The sequence below is a fragment of the Phalacrocorax aristotelis genome, chromosome 4 (genome assembly GCF_949628215.1).
Source record: "Phalacrocorax aristotelis chromosome 4, bGulAri2.1, whole genome shotgun sequence".
NCBI lineage: Eukaryota > Metazoa > Chordata > Aves > Suliformes > Phalacrocoracidae > Phalacrocorax > Phalacrocorax aristotelis.
In genome coordinates, this window is record NC_134279.1 from 47,987,506 (window position 1) to 48,003,593 (window position 16,088).

A 16,088-nucleotide genomic window follows, 5' to 3' on the forward strand; every position below is an offset into this window, starting at 1 on the left:
AGATTTCCAGCAGGGGGCTGGAATCCCAGAGGGAGCTTCAACAGGGGTTGGGGTCCCTCTGACTAGTACCTGTGATAGTGCACGATCACACCCACTAGTCTCTTGGGAGAATGGGCACGCTTCCGAGTATGAAACCTATCCCACAAAGAACACCTTTGGGATGTATCTTGAGACATTGGAAAGATCTGGGAGGTGATCCTCTGACTTGGAAACAACTAACTGAATATTGCAATTATTGGTGGCCAATGTATCGACCGGAAGGTGGGGAGAAATGGCCAGAAAACGGGACATTGCAATATAAATACCATCTGGCAATTAATGTTATTTTGTAAAAAGGGAAGGTAAATGAGAGGAAGTGGCATATGTTGATTTGTTCTTTACACCGCAGAATCATCCAGAGTGGCAGAAACAGTGTGATCTGTACACAAGATTTTATGGCAGTGGTTTTGAGAGGAGGAAAATGTGGTGAGAACTTGAAAAAGTGTTGTTCTACATGTGATATTGGATACTTTGCTTGACAAAACTGACAAGAAAATAGCATGGAATACAGCCAGAAGGCAGGTAGGAGGGAGCACATACTAATGGGGATTTACAGGGGACAGTGGACCAGAATTTTCCATCTACAAATCCCAAGTGGGACCCTAATCAACCAGGACTCAGGGGAATGTTGACTAGATGTCAGAGGTGGATTTTATTTGGGGTAGACATGCAATGCCAAAACCAATAAATTGGTCAAAAATTTATGAAGTGAGACAAGAATTAAATGAGACCCCTTCAGCCTTTATGGAAAGACTGAAGGTGACTGCCAGAAAATATACTAATTTGGACCCAGAGAAACCAGAAGCAGCAATACAATTGACCTCTATGTTCATCGGTCAATCAGCCCCAGACAGCAGAAACTCCAGAAATTGGAAGGACCTGAATCTAGAGATTTGGGTAAAATGCTTGAAATAGCTTGGCATGAAGGAGACAGGGGGAATCAACCCTAGCTGATCCCCTGGTTACGTTGAATCTAGGGAATGAAGAAATAGAGTTTTTGGTAGATACAGGGGCCGCTTATTCGGTATTGAATACATGTAAAGGGAAATTTAGTCATAAATCAGTAGATGATGTTGGTGTGACAGGGCAAAAAGAAAATTGGCCTTTCTTAGAGCCATTAAAGTTTAAATTGGGGAAACAGTGGGTAACTCACCAGTTTCTGTATATGCCTGAATGTCCACTGCCTCTGTTAAGACAAGATCTATTAAGTGAATTAGATGCAGAAATAACTTTTAAAGTTGGAGAGATTAAATTAGTAATACCAGAATCAAAAACCATAGAGGCCAGAGTGTTTATGTTACAGGATTCCTCCAGGGAAGAACAGATTCCCAAAGAAGTGGAAAATGCAGTCATTCCTTTGGTTTGGACAAGTGGAGTTCTGGGGCGATCTAAATTGGCAGAGCTGGTGAAAGTAACTTTAAAACCTGGAGCCAAGCCAGTAAGACAAAAACAATATCCTATTAAGTGGGAGGCTCAAAAAGGATTAAAGGGGTTAATTACAAAATTTTTAGAATATGGGCTTTTGGTGGAATGTGAATCAGAATATAATACTCCTATATTGCCAGTAAGGAGATCTGGAGGCAAGGAATATCGACTAGTTCAGGATTTAAGGGCTATAAATCAGATAGTCCAAGATATACACCCAGTAGTGGCTAATCCATACACTTTACTGACCTCTTTAAAAGAGGAACATAAATGGTTTACTGTACTAGTTTTAAAGAATGCCTTCTTTTGCATACCTCTGGATATAAAAAGTCAAAGCATATTTGCTTTTGAATGGGAAAGCCCCGCCACAGGACGAAAGATGCAGCTAACATGGACTGTACTTCCACAAGGATTTAAAAATAGCCCAACGATATTTGGGAATCAGCTGGCAAAAGAATTAGAGATATGGAAAAAACAGAACCAAAGGAGAGGCATATTGTTACAGTATGTGGGTGACATTTTGATAGTGGCAGAAAGTAAAGTGTTTTGAAATTAAGATCAGCTTATTAAATTTTCTGGGCCAAGGAGGATACAGAGCTTCCAGAAACAAAGCCCAAACAGGAAAAGCAGCAGTGATTTATTTGGGATTTGAAATATCTCAAGGACAAAGACAATTAGGAAATGAAAGGAAAGAAGCCATTTGTCAAATTCCCAAACCTGGCAGCCTGAAGGAACTGAGAGCTTTTCTGGGGATGACTGGATGGTGTCAACTCTGGATTCTGAACTATGGACTGTATGCGAAGCCACTATATGAAGCTTTAAGATAATCTAAGGATCGGTATTTGACTTCGACACCTAAATGTCAGAAATCATTCAAAGAACTTAAAAAGGCACTAATGAGGGCCCCTGCATTGGGTTTACCTGATCTGACCAAAGCTTTTGAGTTGTTTGTACATGAAAGGCAACATCTGGCCCTTGGAGTGCTGGCACAATGGTTGGGATCCTGGAAGCAGCCAGTGGGATACTTTTCCAAAAAAACCTGATAATGTGAGTAAAGGATGGCCGCGATGTTTGCGTGCTACGGCAGCAACAGTGTTGCTGATCCAAGAAGCTCGAAAACTGACCATAGGTCAAAGATGGTGGTATATGTACCACACACAGTAATAACTGTCTTAGAGCAAAAGGGGGGGGGGGGGGCGGGTCATTGGTTATCCCCCAGCAGAACGCTGAAATATCAGCTAGTCTTATTGGAACAAGATGATGTAGAATTAAAAACCACAGCAACTGTTAATCCAGCAATGTTCTTGTCAGCAGAAAATCCGACAGGAAGTTTAGAACATGATTACCTAATAACTATTGAACAAGTCTATTCCAGCAGACCAGACCTGAGAGATGAACCTCTGGAAAATCCTGATCTGGAATTATTTACAGATGGAAGCAGCTTTGTGCAAGAAGGGAAGCGAATGGCTGGATATGCTGTTGTTTCCACCACCCACCAAGGTTTTGGAGTCAGGGACACTGCCTGCAAATACCTCAGCACAGAAAGCAGAACTAGTGGCATTGAAGCAGGCTCTGTGAATGGCAGAGGACAAGGGTACATATTTGGACCAATTCCAAATATGCATTTGGTGTGATCCATGCTCATGGAGCTATTTGGAAGGAAAGAGGACTGCTATCAGCCCAAGCGTCCTCAATAAAGCATACAGAAGAAAATCTCCAACTTCTGGAAGATGTGCAGAAACCAAAAGAAGTGGCGGTAATACATTGCAAAGCTCATCAACTCAGTCAGACGGCTGTGTAAACATAGCTAATTGGTTGGCAGATAAAGCTGCAAAGGAGGCTGCAGGACAGGGTATCCTTGCACTAGTACCAGTAAAACAGATAATTCCAAACTTGAAACAGATATAAATTAGATGAGCAATTAGCAGAACAATTGGAAGCACTGCAAAATACAGAAGGATGGTGGGTAACGCCAGAAAAACAGGTAATAACCCCGCAAGTTATGACAGAACTTGCAAAAGAAGAGCATGAGCAAACACTTTGGGGTGTAGATGCTATGGTTTCGAGTTTAAAAACATCTGTAGTGTGTGTGTAAGGATGACAGGAATAGTTAAATCCATAGTAGCTAAGTGTCCAATCTGTCTTAAAAATAACCCCCTGAACCAAAAGAAACCACCTTTAGGAGTAACAAAACAAGGAAACTCACCTAGAGATTATTGGCAAATTGATTTTTCTGAGTTACCCAGAAAAAATGGATATAGGTATTTGTTAATGCTGATTGATACATTTTCTGGATGGCCAGCAGCTTTCCCTTGCCGCACCAACAAAGCTAGAGAAGTAGTTAAAATATTGCTGAAGGAAATAATACCAAGATTTGGGGTGCCAAGGGGAATGTCCTCTGATAGAGGACCACATTTTGTGGCAGATGTAGTTCAACAAATTAGTAACATCTTGGGTATAAAATGGGACCTATATACCCCCTTGGAGACCACAATCAAGTGGGAAAATTGAGAAGATGAACCAAACACTAAATTGATATAATGGAATATTATCGATCTAAGATGAATTATTGAAAACATGATTATTTAAAAACTTCCAAAGGGGGGAATGTAACCAGGTGATGGAATTAACCAACTATGGATGTTGCTATACTCCTTGTACAGCCCTGTCCAACTGGACATGAAGTCTGGGGACATGGAGTACACAGATCAGTGTGTTCCTTGATCTGTATTTTACTCCCTAGGTAATCATTAATGCGAATGAAACAATAGACAATGTGCTTCTGTCAGAAGAGGATGACAAAATGTGGTTCCGTGTAGTGGACTAAGAAAACTGGCCAGGACTGCCAAGATTAAGAACCAAGTAAGTAAAAGGTAATTCCAGCAGGGGGAGATCGCGACCACAGACTCATGGACCACCTACCCAAGTAACACCACCTACTCAAAGGAAAACAATGGGAAAGGACAACTGAGTCCGCGCAATAATTTACATGTGAAGCGAGCAAGTTTGTGCCAGTCACCAAAGCGAAAAATACTGAATATGTATGGATAAAATTAATAGGTATATTTTTGGTCTATATAAATCCCATGGGAAAGGTGTGTAAGGTATGCACGTTAGGGGGAGCGATCCCCCGTGCATCCGGCGCTGTGAATAAAGAATGGCTGCCTTTTAACACTACATTGTGTTATGAGGTTTATTCCCAATTTCAGTGACAACATAACCTATTAAGCACAGCTAAGCAATAAGCTTAAGACAGAAATCCGGAAAACAAGTACTGAAGTTATAGTCATTCTATTCTAAATTCCTAAATAGTTCATAGTTGCCTTTTGGGAGACACTAAAAGCCTCTACCTCAAAAAAGTGACAAAACTTATCTCACTGAAGCATTATGAGAAATATTTAAGTTTGCCTAGCTTCTGAGATTTAGACAAGATGCTCTTGGAGCACCCATTACTGCATTAATCCAAACATCAAGTGGTGGTGCCAAGACAGACCTACAAAGTACTACTGGAAGTCACAACTTCAGCAATCTGAACTTCTAACTTAAAGATAAAACATTTACCCCCTGGTTTTGTTCTTCTATAGCTAGAAGATCCAGTGGAAACCATCTTCATTTGCCAAAAACTGGAGTTCGACTCAAGGAAAGCAGCTGATTTTAGCGTACCAACTTGCACCTGGGCCAATCTTTTTCCAAGTTTAACCCAACCCTTTTGCCAGTGAGCTACAGCACTGTATAAGTCATTTATTCTGCAGAATGTTTTTAGCCCCGTTTCAACCTGGCAGTCTTGGTGAGGCTAGCTATGATAGAGTTAATCTTAAAAGATATGATGGCATTTTTGTGTCTTTACCAGAAGGTGTCCCTGTTAACATAGCAGTTAAAACTGCTGTGAAAACTAGTTCAGTGAAATGAAGTATTTCACACCAGTTACTGACAGCTGCACAAGGCAAGCACACTTATTTGCAGATACTCAAAGTCCTAGTGAGCCAAGCCTTCACCAGAAACTCCAGCTGGAACCAGGCTAAACCCAGTTTCATAATCTCAGAGTAAAGATGTACTTCATGCAATTTGATCCTGGGACAGAGCTCTCCAAATGAGTGAAGTAGGAAATCAACTTGCGTAAGAGATCTATGCAGACAAAACCACAAGCAAAACCAAGACTTGAACATTAGGTGGCTGAACAAAATGGTTTCTGCCTCCAAAATCTGGAAGTCTCATTCCCCCACACTACCATAAACTTACCCTGGAACAGTTTACTGCCATTTTCCTCCTCCCCCAGAAAACATTTTGTCTATTCAGTGTACAGGGGAAGATGCCATTTTTCACAGGACCAAAACCCACACAGGCTCTTTTTGAAATAAGTTATTCCTGAAGTATTAGTCACCGTATATAATTATCATGATACTGCTTTACATAGGCAAGCCTTAACCCTCAGATCTGATGTTCAGTCTGGACTATGCTAAAAAGCTTTCATTCCATCATCTGGGCATATACAGCTTTACATTTTGAGTATTGTGAAATACTATTAGCAAGTTGTTTTCCTTTTATTTTTTTGTGTAAACTTCAAACCCAGAGATACTGAAGTATTTTGAAACTAACCCACCATGTTTTGTTCACAGTCCTAAAATCTGTTCAGACACTGTTGTCTTCATCCACAAGTAAATGGGATATAGGTTAAGCGTGCCTACCTCTATTTCTCTCATGCTGAAGACTTCCACCCCACATTTTTTGCCACGTTCCACAAGATCCATGCCAAAAGACTCCATGATGACAATGGTGTTGAGTATTGGAGATTCCCCCTTTTCCACACTGGTTAGCAGAAGTTTGGCCTTGTCAGGTTTGTCACAGAAAACCAATGACAAGTCAGCTGATGGAAAGAGAACATTATCCATATTACAAGTTTAGACTAGATCCATACATACTTCAGAACACGGTAATGGAAGACTCTTCTGAAGAAGGCTACAGTTCTGCCCTCAGTCAGCTCTGTCATCGTACGTTCAGTTGCTGAACTACTGAAAGTGTCCTACCTTTGTTTACAATGTACGTAATTGCTTCAGCTCCCAGTGTATCATAGAGCGGCACCACCACCATGGAGAATGCATAGCATCCCTGTTCAATGATAACCCACTGCACAAAGATAAGAGATGCAAGTCACTGTGTTTGCTTATAACAGACCTCCAAGAAAGACTCATGTTTGGATTCTAACAAGAAAGCTAACAGGACAGAGCTTATTTGGACAAGTGTTTCTAAAAATTAAGTGGCGGTTTGTATCATTTGTTTACTTTGAAGACCTACTACATTTTTGCCTGTGGAAGAAGGAAAGAAAAAATAATCAATAAGGAGCTATAGGAAAGAATCCAATTCAATAAAACTCAACTCCGCCCCTAGGAGTAATTTTAAGTATTTTTGAAAATAGAAAAAAATGTTAACATTAACCATCCCCTTAGCTTCCCTGTTAACAGAAAAACTTTGAGTAAGAGTATAATTTTTCTTGGTTTTAGGTTATTGAGGTAGCCACAGCCTTCAATATTCTATACTGCCATGGTATATGAATCAGTGAAGGCCTTGATCATGTCTTTACACGCATTATATTTATATACACACAGGATCCTTACCTCTGCATTATCTGCATCTCATCTGATGGCCAGACATGCAACAGATGCAATTAAACTAGAAGTATTTTGGAAAGCCAGCCCCAGAAAAATTTTCAGCATTTCTCAAGACTAACCATTGTTCTTTAAAGGAATCTAATCTGAAGACTTCTATAAAAAAATGCAATTGCATCCTTACAAGCTGCAATAAGAAGGATTTGCCTACTAAAAAGTGCAGTACTCAGTAAACATAGTTGATATTGCAGCCTTATTGTGAGTGATGCAAGCTGACAATGCTTTACAGCAAGCCTGATGTCATGCAAAGTACCATCAAGATGAAATAGTCATGCAGTGCTTTTTACAGACAGTAGCTGTTGGTTATAGTTTGTAAACAACTAGCTACACCAAAATACAGGTTAGCATGCAAGTCCTGAAATGGGAGCCTCCAGACACACGAAGAGGCCAGAACTGGAACACTTTCTTTGTTCCCAAGGAAGAGCAACAGAAATTCTCAGAAACAGTACCTTTAGTCAGTTCCAGTTACAGGAACAAAACATGTATCTTTAAAAGTTATCAGAACTTAAAATTCAGCAATGATTGCATTAACAAGAGTGCTTGTTTCCCTTCCCCACCCCAAACTTTGTCACGCTTTCCAGTGTTTTTGCAGGACACTAGCCAGTTACCTCACCCCCCTATGATGAAAAGTTTAAACATCATTCAGCTGGTTATTTCTTGTAATATTGAGGCTACATCAAAAAAAGTTGCTAAATCTCAGTTTTATGAACTGTTTATTACGGGCAAGCTTCCTAAAGTAAATTCTTTACTGATTGAGGCAGCCTTAAACACAGGGAATTTTTCTGAAAGCAAAGTAAATTCTCTACTGGTTGAGACAGCCTTAAACACAAAGAGTTCTTCTGAAAGCATTTATGCAACAGGTAAGTTGTACACCTCTTGCCCAAAAAAAGCTTCTTTTAAAACTCGTACAAGGCCAGCTAATAGGTAACTAGGCATTCATGCAGACAGACATACTAAGTCTAAGCAGGCACACCTATACCAGCCATGAAAGGGTCCACTGAATATTTCTTCCTAGATAGCATCCACCTGTACATGTAACAAAGGGGCAGCTGTGTTGCTGTTCAGCAGCCTGAAGTTAGTTATTTTAATAGGGTGGTGGTCTACTACAGTGCATTTCAGAAGCTGCACACAGTGCTATAAAAACTACCTGTTGCAGCCTCCAACAAGCCTCACATGCTATCATTCTCAATACAACAACCAGCATCTTTATTTTCTGGACTACCAAGACACTTTTACTCCATTTTAGCTTCTAAGGTTAAGAGTATTTAAATACAAATATCAAACCTTGACACTTGAGTTCCCTCTCAAAGACCAAGCAAGCAACTAATACTGAATAGACAGAGGTCTGAAAGTTTCAATTTCTTTTCTGACATGGCTCTGATCTTCTATTAAGGGACACTGTATATTTCAGTGTCCTGTTTTCTCAATCCAAAACACAACTTCCTTGGTTGCAAAAGAGATCATCTGTTTTCCCACTCAAGGAGAAAGTAATATTTAAAAATCCAAGTTTGGCTTTTTTTTTTTCCCAGTAAACATTTAAGCAAGTAACATGCTAGGATTTTCCGCATTAGGGGATTTCCCCAGCAGTTGCTCCCTGAACTGACAAGTGTGATCCACTTCATACAAAAAAACCTCCATATAATCTCCTGTCTGGATTAGTGATTATGTTGGGGATGTCACAACACCCATCCAGTAGTTTTCAACAGGGAAAATACCAGATTTTAAATTGCTGGTTTAAACGAGTCTTTCCAGCTCATTCCCAACCCAACAACTCAGAGCCTGCTGGAGCAATGCAACTCAAGCACATTTTGTCTCTGATCCAAAAGCAGGCCACGCTACCATGCTGACCCTCAGAAAGCCCACTGACCCAGCAGTCAAGGACTTTGCACCCAAAGGCCTGTAGAGAAACAGTTAAAACTGGCACCACACTAATATCTGGCTTCCTTTTTTACTTCCAGTTCATAACATTATAGGCACAGGAGACTAAACTGAGGAGCCTGTGGTTACAACACCATGTCATTTCACAGCTTCCTAGCTGGAGACATCCCAACCTTTTTTCTTACAGAAATAAAACTGTAGCTGTTAGAACCAGAATTCCAGCAGGTAAATCCAAAGAGCAATCTATTGAAGATTTCAAAGTCTGGAAAAAATAGTGGGTTCCACCTGCCTGTTTCATCCGTACAAGGTTAGACGACTTAGGGGTTTTTTTTATGGTATGGTTTGGAGAGGAAGACAGGGGTCAAGGTCACTTGTCATACTACTTGCATTTTAATGACAGCAGGGAAGGCTCAGTGACAAACTGAAATCAAGAGATCCAACAGCAAGCTGTTGTCCAGCACGCCTGAGACACTGATATCACTTCTAACCCTGTCAACACTGCAGATGGCTCCAGATAATGGCATCCAGCTGGGAGTGCTTAATCAAGAGGGACAGCATATTTTTGACAAAACTTAAGAACCAGACTCCTGTCTTAATACAGGTTTGGATTGAACCAGCTTAATGCAGCAAGACCAGCTCAAGCTACTAAGCTTAGACTGTTAAAACAACAGTTTATGTAACTGTTACATAAACATAGGTTCGAAAAATTCAGCCCTGTTAAATAATTTAATAACTCTAGAGAATAAATATTTCATAATATTTTTAGAAACAATCTATAACCACTTCTGGGTTAAAATGAATAGACACTAGCTAATGATCTAAATATCCCTATAGTCGTCGCAGGTTTGTCACATCATTTTGCTTTGTCAGGTGATCTTTAATTATGTCATTTTCTATCCTTCTGCCCCTTTGATAAACTGCAATTAATTTTCAGTTAGTGCCTTCATCATCAGTTCTCCCTCCCAGAATCTTTGTGCCTCAGGGCCTGGCAGAGATAGAACTGTCACCTTTAGCCACCTTCTATTTGTCCAAATATTTAATCACTAAATGTTTCTTTGGGTTTTGAAGCGTTTAAACACCCCTTGTTACTTCTAACCACTTTCAATTACCTTGTCCTCCAGTGTCACTTTAAGAGAAAGCAAGTGGTGATTACATTCATAAGGTACCACATTAGCTTCCCATTAAACAGCCCTCCTCTATAAACTGGAAGGAGCGGAGAATGAGTTATGTTCTTCTGGATTCCCCGATTCTCTTCCTGCTCTCCAGCCTTCTACATTCAGCTCTGGGAGCAAAAAACCAATATATAACACTAACAGTTGGGTCAATTATCAGTTTTTGTTCTTGGCTAAAGATGCCATGTCTATGGCTTGTGGGTCTACAATGTCAGCCTTTAGCCTTTTCCCAGTGCCAAATGGACTCTTAGCAGGGAAGTTCAGTACACTGCCAAAAAGCAACAGATCTAAGAGTGGGCCACTTCAACAGGAGCTAGACCACCAATACACACTGTCAAGTATATTACCTCAGGTCTGTTTTGTGAAAAGATTCCTATATATTGAACATGAGATGGTTTGAAGCCTCGGTGAAGTAATGCAGAGCCCACACACTCAGCTCTGTCTGAAACCTGGAGGGGCAAAAAAGAGAGATAAGAAAAAAAATAGAGAGCAAACTCATCAGCATATACCCCTTGATATTTTACCTTAAGTCTTACAAAAAGAAGGCCAGTAACTAGTATGAAGTAGAAGTTTTCTAGGCTATTTCAGATGTCCTCAGTGACTTTGATAACCTAAACACTGCAGTGCCATTACACTGCACTGATTGTAGATATTACACTTGCACTTAATATGCAGCACAAGAGACACTTAATCCAGTTGGACTTGAAAGTGTTAAGTGTAAGGTTAAATGTTAAGCTCATATATGCAAAAGAGGCTGTTTTGTTGTATCTGTATTAAACCCCAGAAGTGACCCTGGAATAATTTGGCATTATAGTTCTGCTCAATCGCAAGCACTACATATGCCATCCTTCTGCTTCATTCAGTGCCTATGGGAATAGCATTTCTCCCTTCAAAAAGCAGGAGAATAAGGAGGCAAAACCCAGGTAGTTCTACAAATGAAGCTTGGGAAGGCAGTTTGCTAAATTCCTTCCACATAGCACATGACCTGAATCCATGTTAGTCACATGACTCAAACAGAAAAGCTTTATTAATGAGAGGTTGCACCTAACAAGTGCCAAGCAAAATCACCTTGGAGAAAGTGAGTTCTGCTACATACAAAAGGCGTCTAATGACCTTAAAAGTATGCAATAGGTGAGGTCTATGCAAATTTGAAGACAATAACTGATTAGATCAGTAACAAGCTAGAAGTGCGCAGCTCTTAAAGATTTGCGTAAAGATATTTTTAGCAATTGTGAAGGAGCATGCTACTAGTTAGAAGTGTATCTGTTACCACCCTATACATCCATCATTCAGCGCTATGGAGATAAATTGTCAATAAGCACAAGTAACAACTGTAGGCAGGGCTTTTCCCTAGTGTAAAATGAGCCTCTGAAGCAAGCACCTGGAGTAGTAGCAGTCTGAGCCCCTTCTCTGACTCTGAGAAGCTGCAGCCCTTCAGAGGCAGTGTCCAAGTTCTAAGCAATTCAGCAATGAGATGCTAAATGCTGCCAAGATAATCCCAAAAAATTCTGAAATAAAACTGTTAATAAACCAAGTAGGTGCAGGAGATACTCTCTTCTCCCCCTTACATGTATTTGAGGCTGTTTCTTTAAGATACTCTAATAGGAACTAGAACCTTTCTGCAATGTTCTGCTACTATGTTAAAACATTTATAAATAATTAAGACTTGTTATATCACTTTACTGGATGTTTTATCAACGGACTCAGCAAGCAAAAGCAGGTCTGGCACTAAGAGAGACTGCTTACCTCTTTGTAGGAGATCCACTCATATGGCTGGTTTGGTTTTCTAACACCTAGACACGGACCATTATCTAAAAATTATAATAAAAAGTTACTCAAAATTTAACCCCCGACTCCTCTGTCCTGACACCACACTAACTACACTCTCAGTGTTAAGCCTCTAGATTCTTCGCAGACACCTTCAGAAGGCAACCCTTTTGTTTTAGGTGGGGCAGGGAGGAAAGCTGGGGAAGGACAGAGGCAACAGGGCTGGTTTAGGCTAAGGAACACAGCACTGACTTTATTCACACAACTCAGCTTCACAGGTCAGTTAAACTTGCCTTCAAGAAAGCTCACGCCCAATACATTTATCATATTGCTAGGTAGACATCCCCTATCCCCAACTGCATTTCAAAAGAGCCTAGACCTTTAGTTCTTGACATACTGTTGGAAAAAAAAAAAAAATCTTAATTTTAGACTTACTTGATACTTGCAGACCCCTTTGGAAGATATCATAAGCTGTTCTCACATCATCATAGTAGTAAATCAACAGTTCATCACTGTTAAGAAGAGAGGACCTTCGAGCATGCTCACCACCCTAAGAAAACCAATTGGAAAGGTTAGACACACTTTGTGGTGTATTTATAACCAACATTTCCTGAAGGAATAAAACCACCTCATCCATTAAGTTTTGTTATAAGCCTTGGCAAATTCTGCTTGAGAGAACTTCAGTTCTTTTCACCACCGGGAGTTGACCTGCAAGGTTTCCCAGGACATTGCTGAAATCGTCAGCCTGCTCCCTGCAGTGGAGCAGTCAGGCTAGGTATTATTCCTCGGCTACCTACAATAGCAGAGAACAAATGAGAACCACAAAATGCCTTTTGACACTCCTTACTAGACACAGGGTTTTTCTTAAGAAATGTTTTACTCTATTATTGCAGTGTATAGCATTACTAATTCCAGCAAGCTTTCTAAATCATTCCAGCCTCAGAGCTCTCTAGATACAATATTAATGCTGAGATCCTAATCAACTTTTCTAATTAAGATTAAAAAACATAATCATACTTCAAACTGTGGTTTCAAAACCTAAGTGATTTTAAGGGTGATCAACACCACCCTAAATCAAATGTTCTCATATGTAAAATACCCTGTGCCAGATAAAATTGAGTCCCTTAACCCAGTTTAAATTTCAATTTTACCAGAAAAGGTTTCCTCCTGATCTTGTTAGAGGTAGTCAAGACAATACTACCTTGAGGATTAAAGTCACCATTTTTGATCAGGTGAGCATTTACATAAGTTACACTTGGAAGTCAATACAAGAATTTAATAATTCATAGCTTAAACATAGCCTTTTTTTAGAGTGTCTGATTAAATAATCTTATTTTGTATCAATCAAGTTTCACAAATTGCAGTTATGCAAGTACTCTCAGGCCACATTTATTAGTCCTACTATGATGACAGACACCTACAAGCAAGTTCTTCGCAGGAAGAGCCTAGCTGGTTAAACAGAGGGTCTTGGGTAAACATTGCATATGATTCTGTCTCTATCAGTGTAGTCAACTCCTGGCTTTTTCAAAGTCAAATCCTGACCAACTCAAATCCTAACTATATCTGTGCCTGAATTATGTCATCATCCACAATGTCAAAAACCTATTCATATGCAATCATAGGCTCTTCCCAGCCATTGGTTTCTTTTCCTGTTTTCAAAGTACCCTAGAAGATCAGACAGTAGCTCTCCATGTATAAGCTAGATAAACATAGGTTTACCTGCAGATGTCATATTGCCCATGTCCACAGAAAGGAGCTAGCACATTAAAGGCACATCAGAGACAAAAAATATATTTTAACACTAAAACAAGTCTAACTTGTTTTAGCAAAACAGTATGCGTAATGCAGTGCTTGCCACTCCTCTGACAGTAAGCAGAAACGTACACTCTGAACATGACCCAGAACAAGTTAATGACTGGCTTACCTCTGAAAATTCATAACATTAGAAATTCAAGAGCATACTTGCACTCAGACCAACATCTACTCCATAGGAAATGAACAGATCACTACTACATGTCTCTGCCTGGGAAGAAAAGCAAGACTGCTTGCTTTATTGTGCTGATTTCGCACATCTTGAATAACCTAGGTCAGCTTCTAGATTTTCCCAGTTTTACCACCTCTGGAGCTAACCTGAGGAAGATCCCACAACATAGTTTGTAACCACAATCATAGGTAATGTTGACAAATGCAATGCATCAATACCATGTTTGATATGCTACAGTTCCTGCGTCAGGTGAATGTCCCAAGCCATTCCTTGGCAACAGTCAAGAAACTTTTTTTCTCCTTATCTGAACTACTACTGTTTTGTTTACATGCCCTATTACTCAGCACCACAAAAGCAGTTTTTGAAGGGCCTGGGGCACTAACCATATTTGAGGATGAGACTTATCAGACAGAGAGCACACTGCTTAGATGCAAGATTGACTGCACTGTCCTTCTGAAAAAACAAATATTAACAGGCTACTGTTGAAAAGACCCCATCAGTTCTCATGATTTTTCAGTAAAGGGAAACATGACCAACTTATGGTTCTGCTTACTTTATTCATTTTCACCCAAAGTAAAGTGAGATTAACTGAATTTTCAACAGCTCTAGAGTACCAGTTTTGCTGAAAAACACCCAGCTTCTTTTGTGAAGGCCATCAGGAGTTCAATATTCTTCAGAGATGCAGTGGAATACAGCTGGATATGCTCAAGATCATTTAAACCTTACCTTATGCTCCCAGTTTGAATTCATCTACTGGGAAATATTATGGCATTTGTCTATACTTTGCTTGAAAATAGCAGTTCTTGCTACTCTAAGAGCCTGTCCAAAGGGTCCTTACCCAGAATATTTGTGTAACATCAGGGAAACTTCTGTCTGCAGCAAACATTTTGTTGTTGTAATGACCAATGATTTTCAAAATATCTCAATCTTAGGACTGGAATGTTTGGCTGATTTCATGTTATTTGAATAGGATCTAACATAGAATTGTTTACGTTGGAAGACCTTTAAGATCATCAAGTCCAACTGTTAACCTATCCCTGCCAAGTTCACCACTAAACTGTATCCCTAAGCACCACATCTATACATGTTTTAAATACCTCCAGGGATGGTGACTCAACCACTTCCCTAGGCAGCCTGTTCCAATCCCTCACAACCCTGTCGCGGTGAAGAAACTTTTCCTAATATCCAATCTAACCTCAGCTGGTGCCACTTGAGGCCGTTTCCTCTGGTTACCTGGGAGATGAGACCAACACCCACCTTGCTATAGCCTCTTTTCAGGTAGTTGTAGAGAGCGATAAGATCTCCCCTCAGCCTCCTCTTCTCCAGACTAAGCAACCCCAGTTCCTTCAGCCACTTCTCGTAAGACTTGCTCTCCAGACCCTTCACCAGCTTCATTGCCCTTCTCTGGACATGCTCCAGCAACTCAATGTCCTTCTTGTACTGAGGGGCCCAACACTGCACATAATAGTCAAGGTGGGGCCTCACCAGTGCCAAGTACAGGCACACTATCACTTCCCTGCTCCTGCTGGCCACACTATTCCTGATACAAGCCAGGATGCTGTTGGCCGCCTTGGCCACCTGAGCACACTGCTAGCTTATGTTCATCTGGCTGTCAACCAACACCCCCAGGTCCTTTTCTGCTGGGCAGCTCTCCAGCCACTCTTCCCCAAGCCTGTAGCGTTGTCTGGGGTTGTTGTGACCCAAGTGCAGGACCCGGCACTTGGCCTTGTTGAACCAATTACAGACATTAAAGGTGCACAGGCTTTGCAAAACACAGGACTAATGCCCTATTTCTACCATTATTGTAGCACTGAAATTCTACACAATACAATGCATGGTTGAATATAGCATGAGTCTCAGCAATGCAGTCTCACACTAGTCAGACTTTACTTAGAATTACTCTTCATTAATCTTGTCTCCCCCTCCTACAGACAAGGGATTCAGGTGGATCCTGGAAGATTTTCTCCTATACTTCCAAGAAGTTCTCCTGAAGCGAGATCAGGTTAGAAGCTTTGAAGACAAGAGGGTCTCTTTCAGTGACATGCAACTGTAGTAGGCATACTTCAAAAATAGTGCTCCACATCTTTTAATTGTGGCATCTACTCTAGAAAAGCTGATACTTTCAATAACTCTTTGTACTGATATTCAGCTAAGCATGCC

The 16,088-nt window shown here is 40.4% G+C and overlaps 1 protein-coding gene across 2 annotated transcripts in view; it reads right to left on the minus strand.

Annotated features, from left to right (window-relative positions):
* The window catches only part of ACSL1 (acyl-CoA synthetase long chain family member 1), a 46,417-nt gene that overhangs the window by 18,278 nt on the left and 12,051 nt on the right, over positions 1 to 16,088 (minus strand). The window contains exons 3-8 of one of the 2 annotated variants that reach the window (XM_075091243.1): positions 12,380 to 12,494; positions 11,924 to 11,988; positions 10,525 to 10,626; positions 6,489 to 6,588; positions 6,150 to 6,328; positions 1,193 to 1,225 (exon numbers count right to left, since the gene is read on the minus strand). In XM_075091243.1, the coding sequence (XP_074947344.1) occupies positions 1,193 to 1,225; positions 6,150 to 6,328; positions 6,489 to 6,588; positions 10,525 to 10,626; positions 11,924 to 11,988; positions 12,380 to 12,494 (594 nt within the window). The remainder of the gene's footprint in view (positions 1 to 1,192; positions 1,226 to 6,149; positions 6,329 to 6,488; positions 6,589 to 10,524; positions 10,627 to 11,923; positions 11,989 to 12,379; positions 12,495 to 16,088) is intronic. The other variant, XM_075091244.1, reaches the window with a different exon arrangement.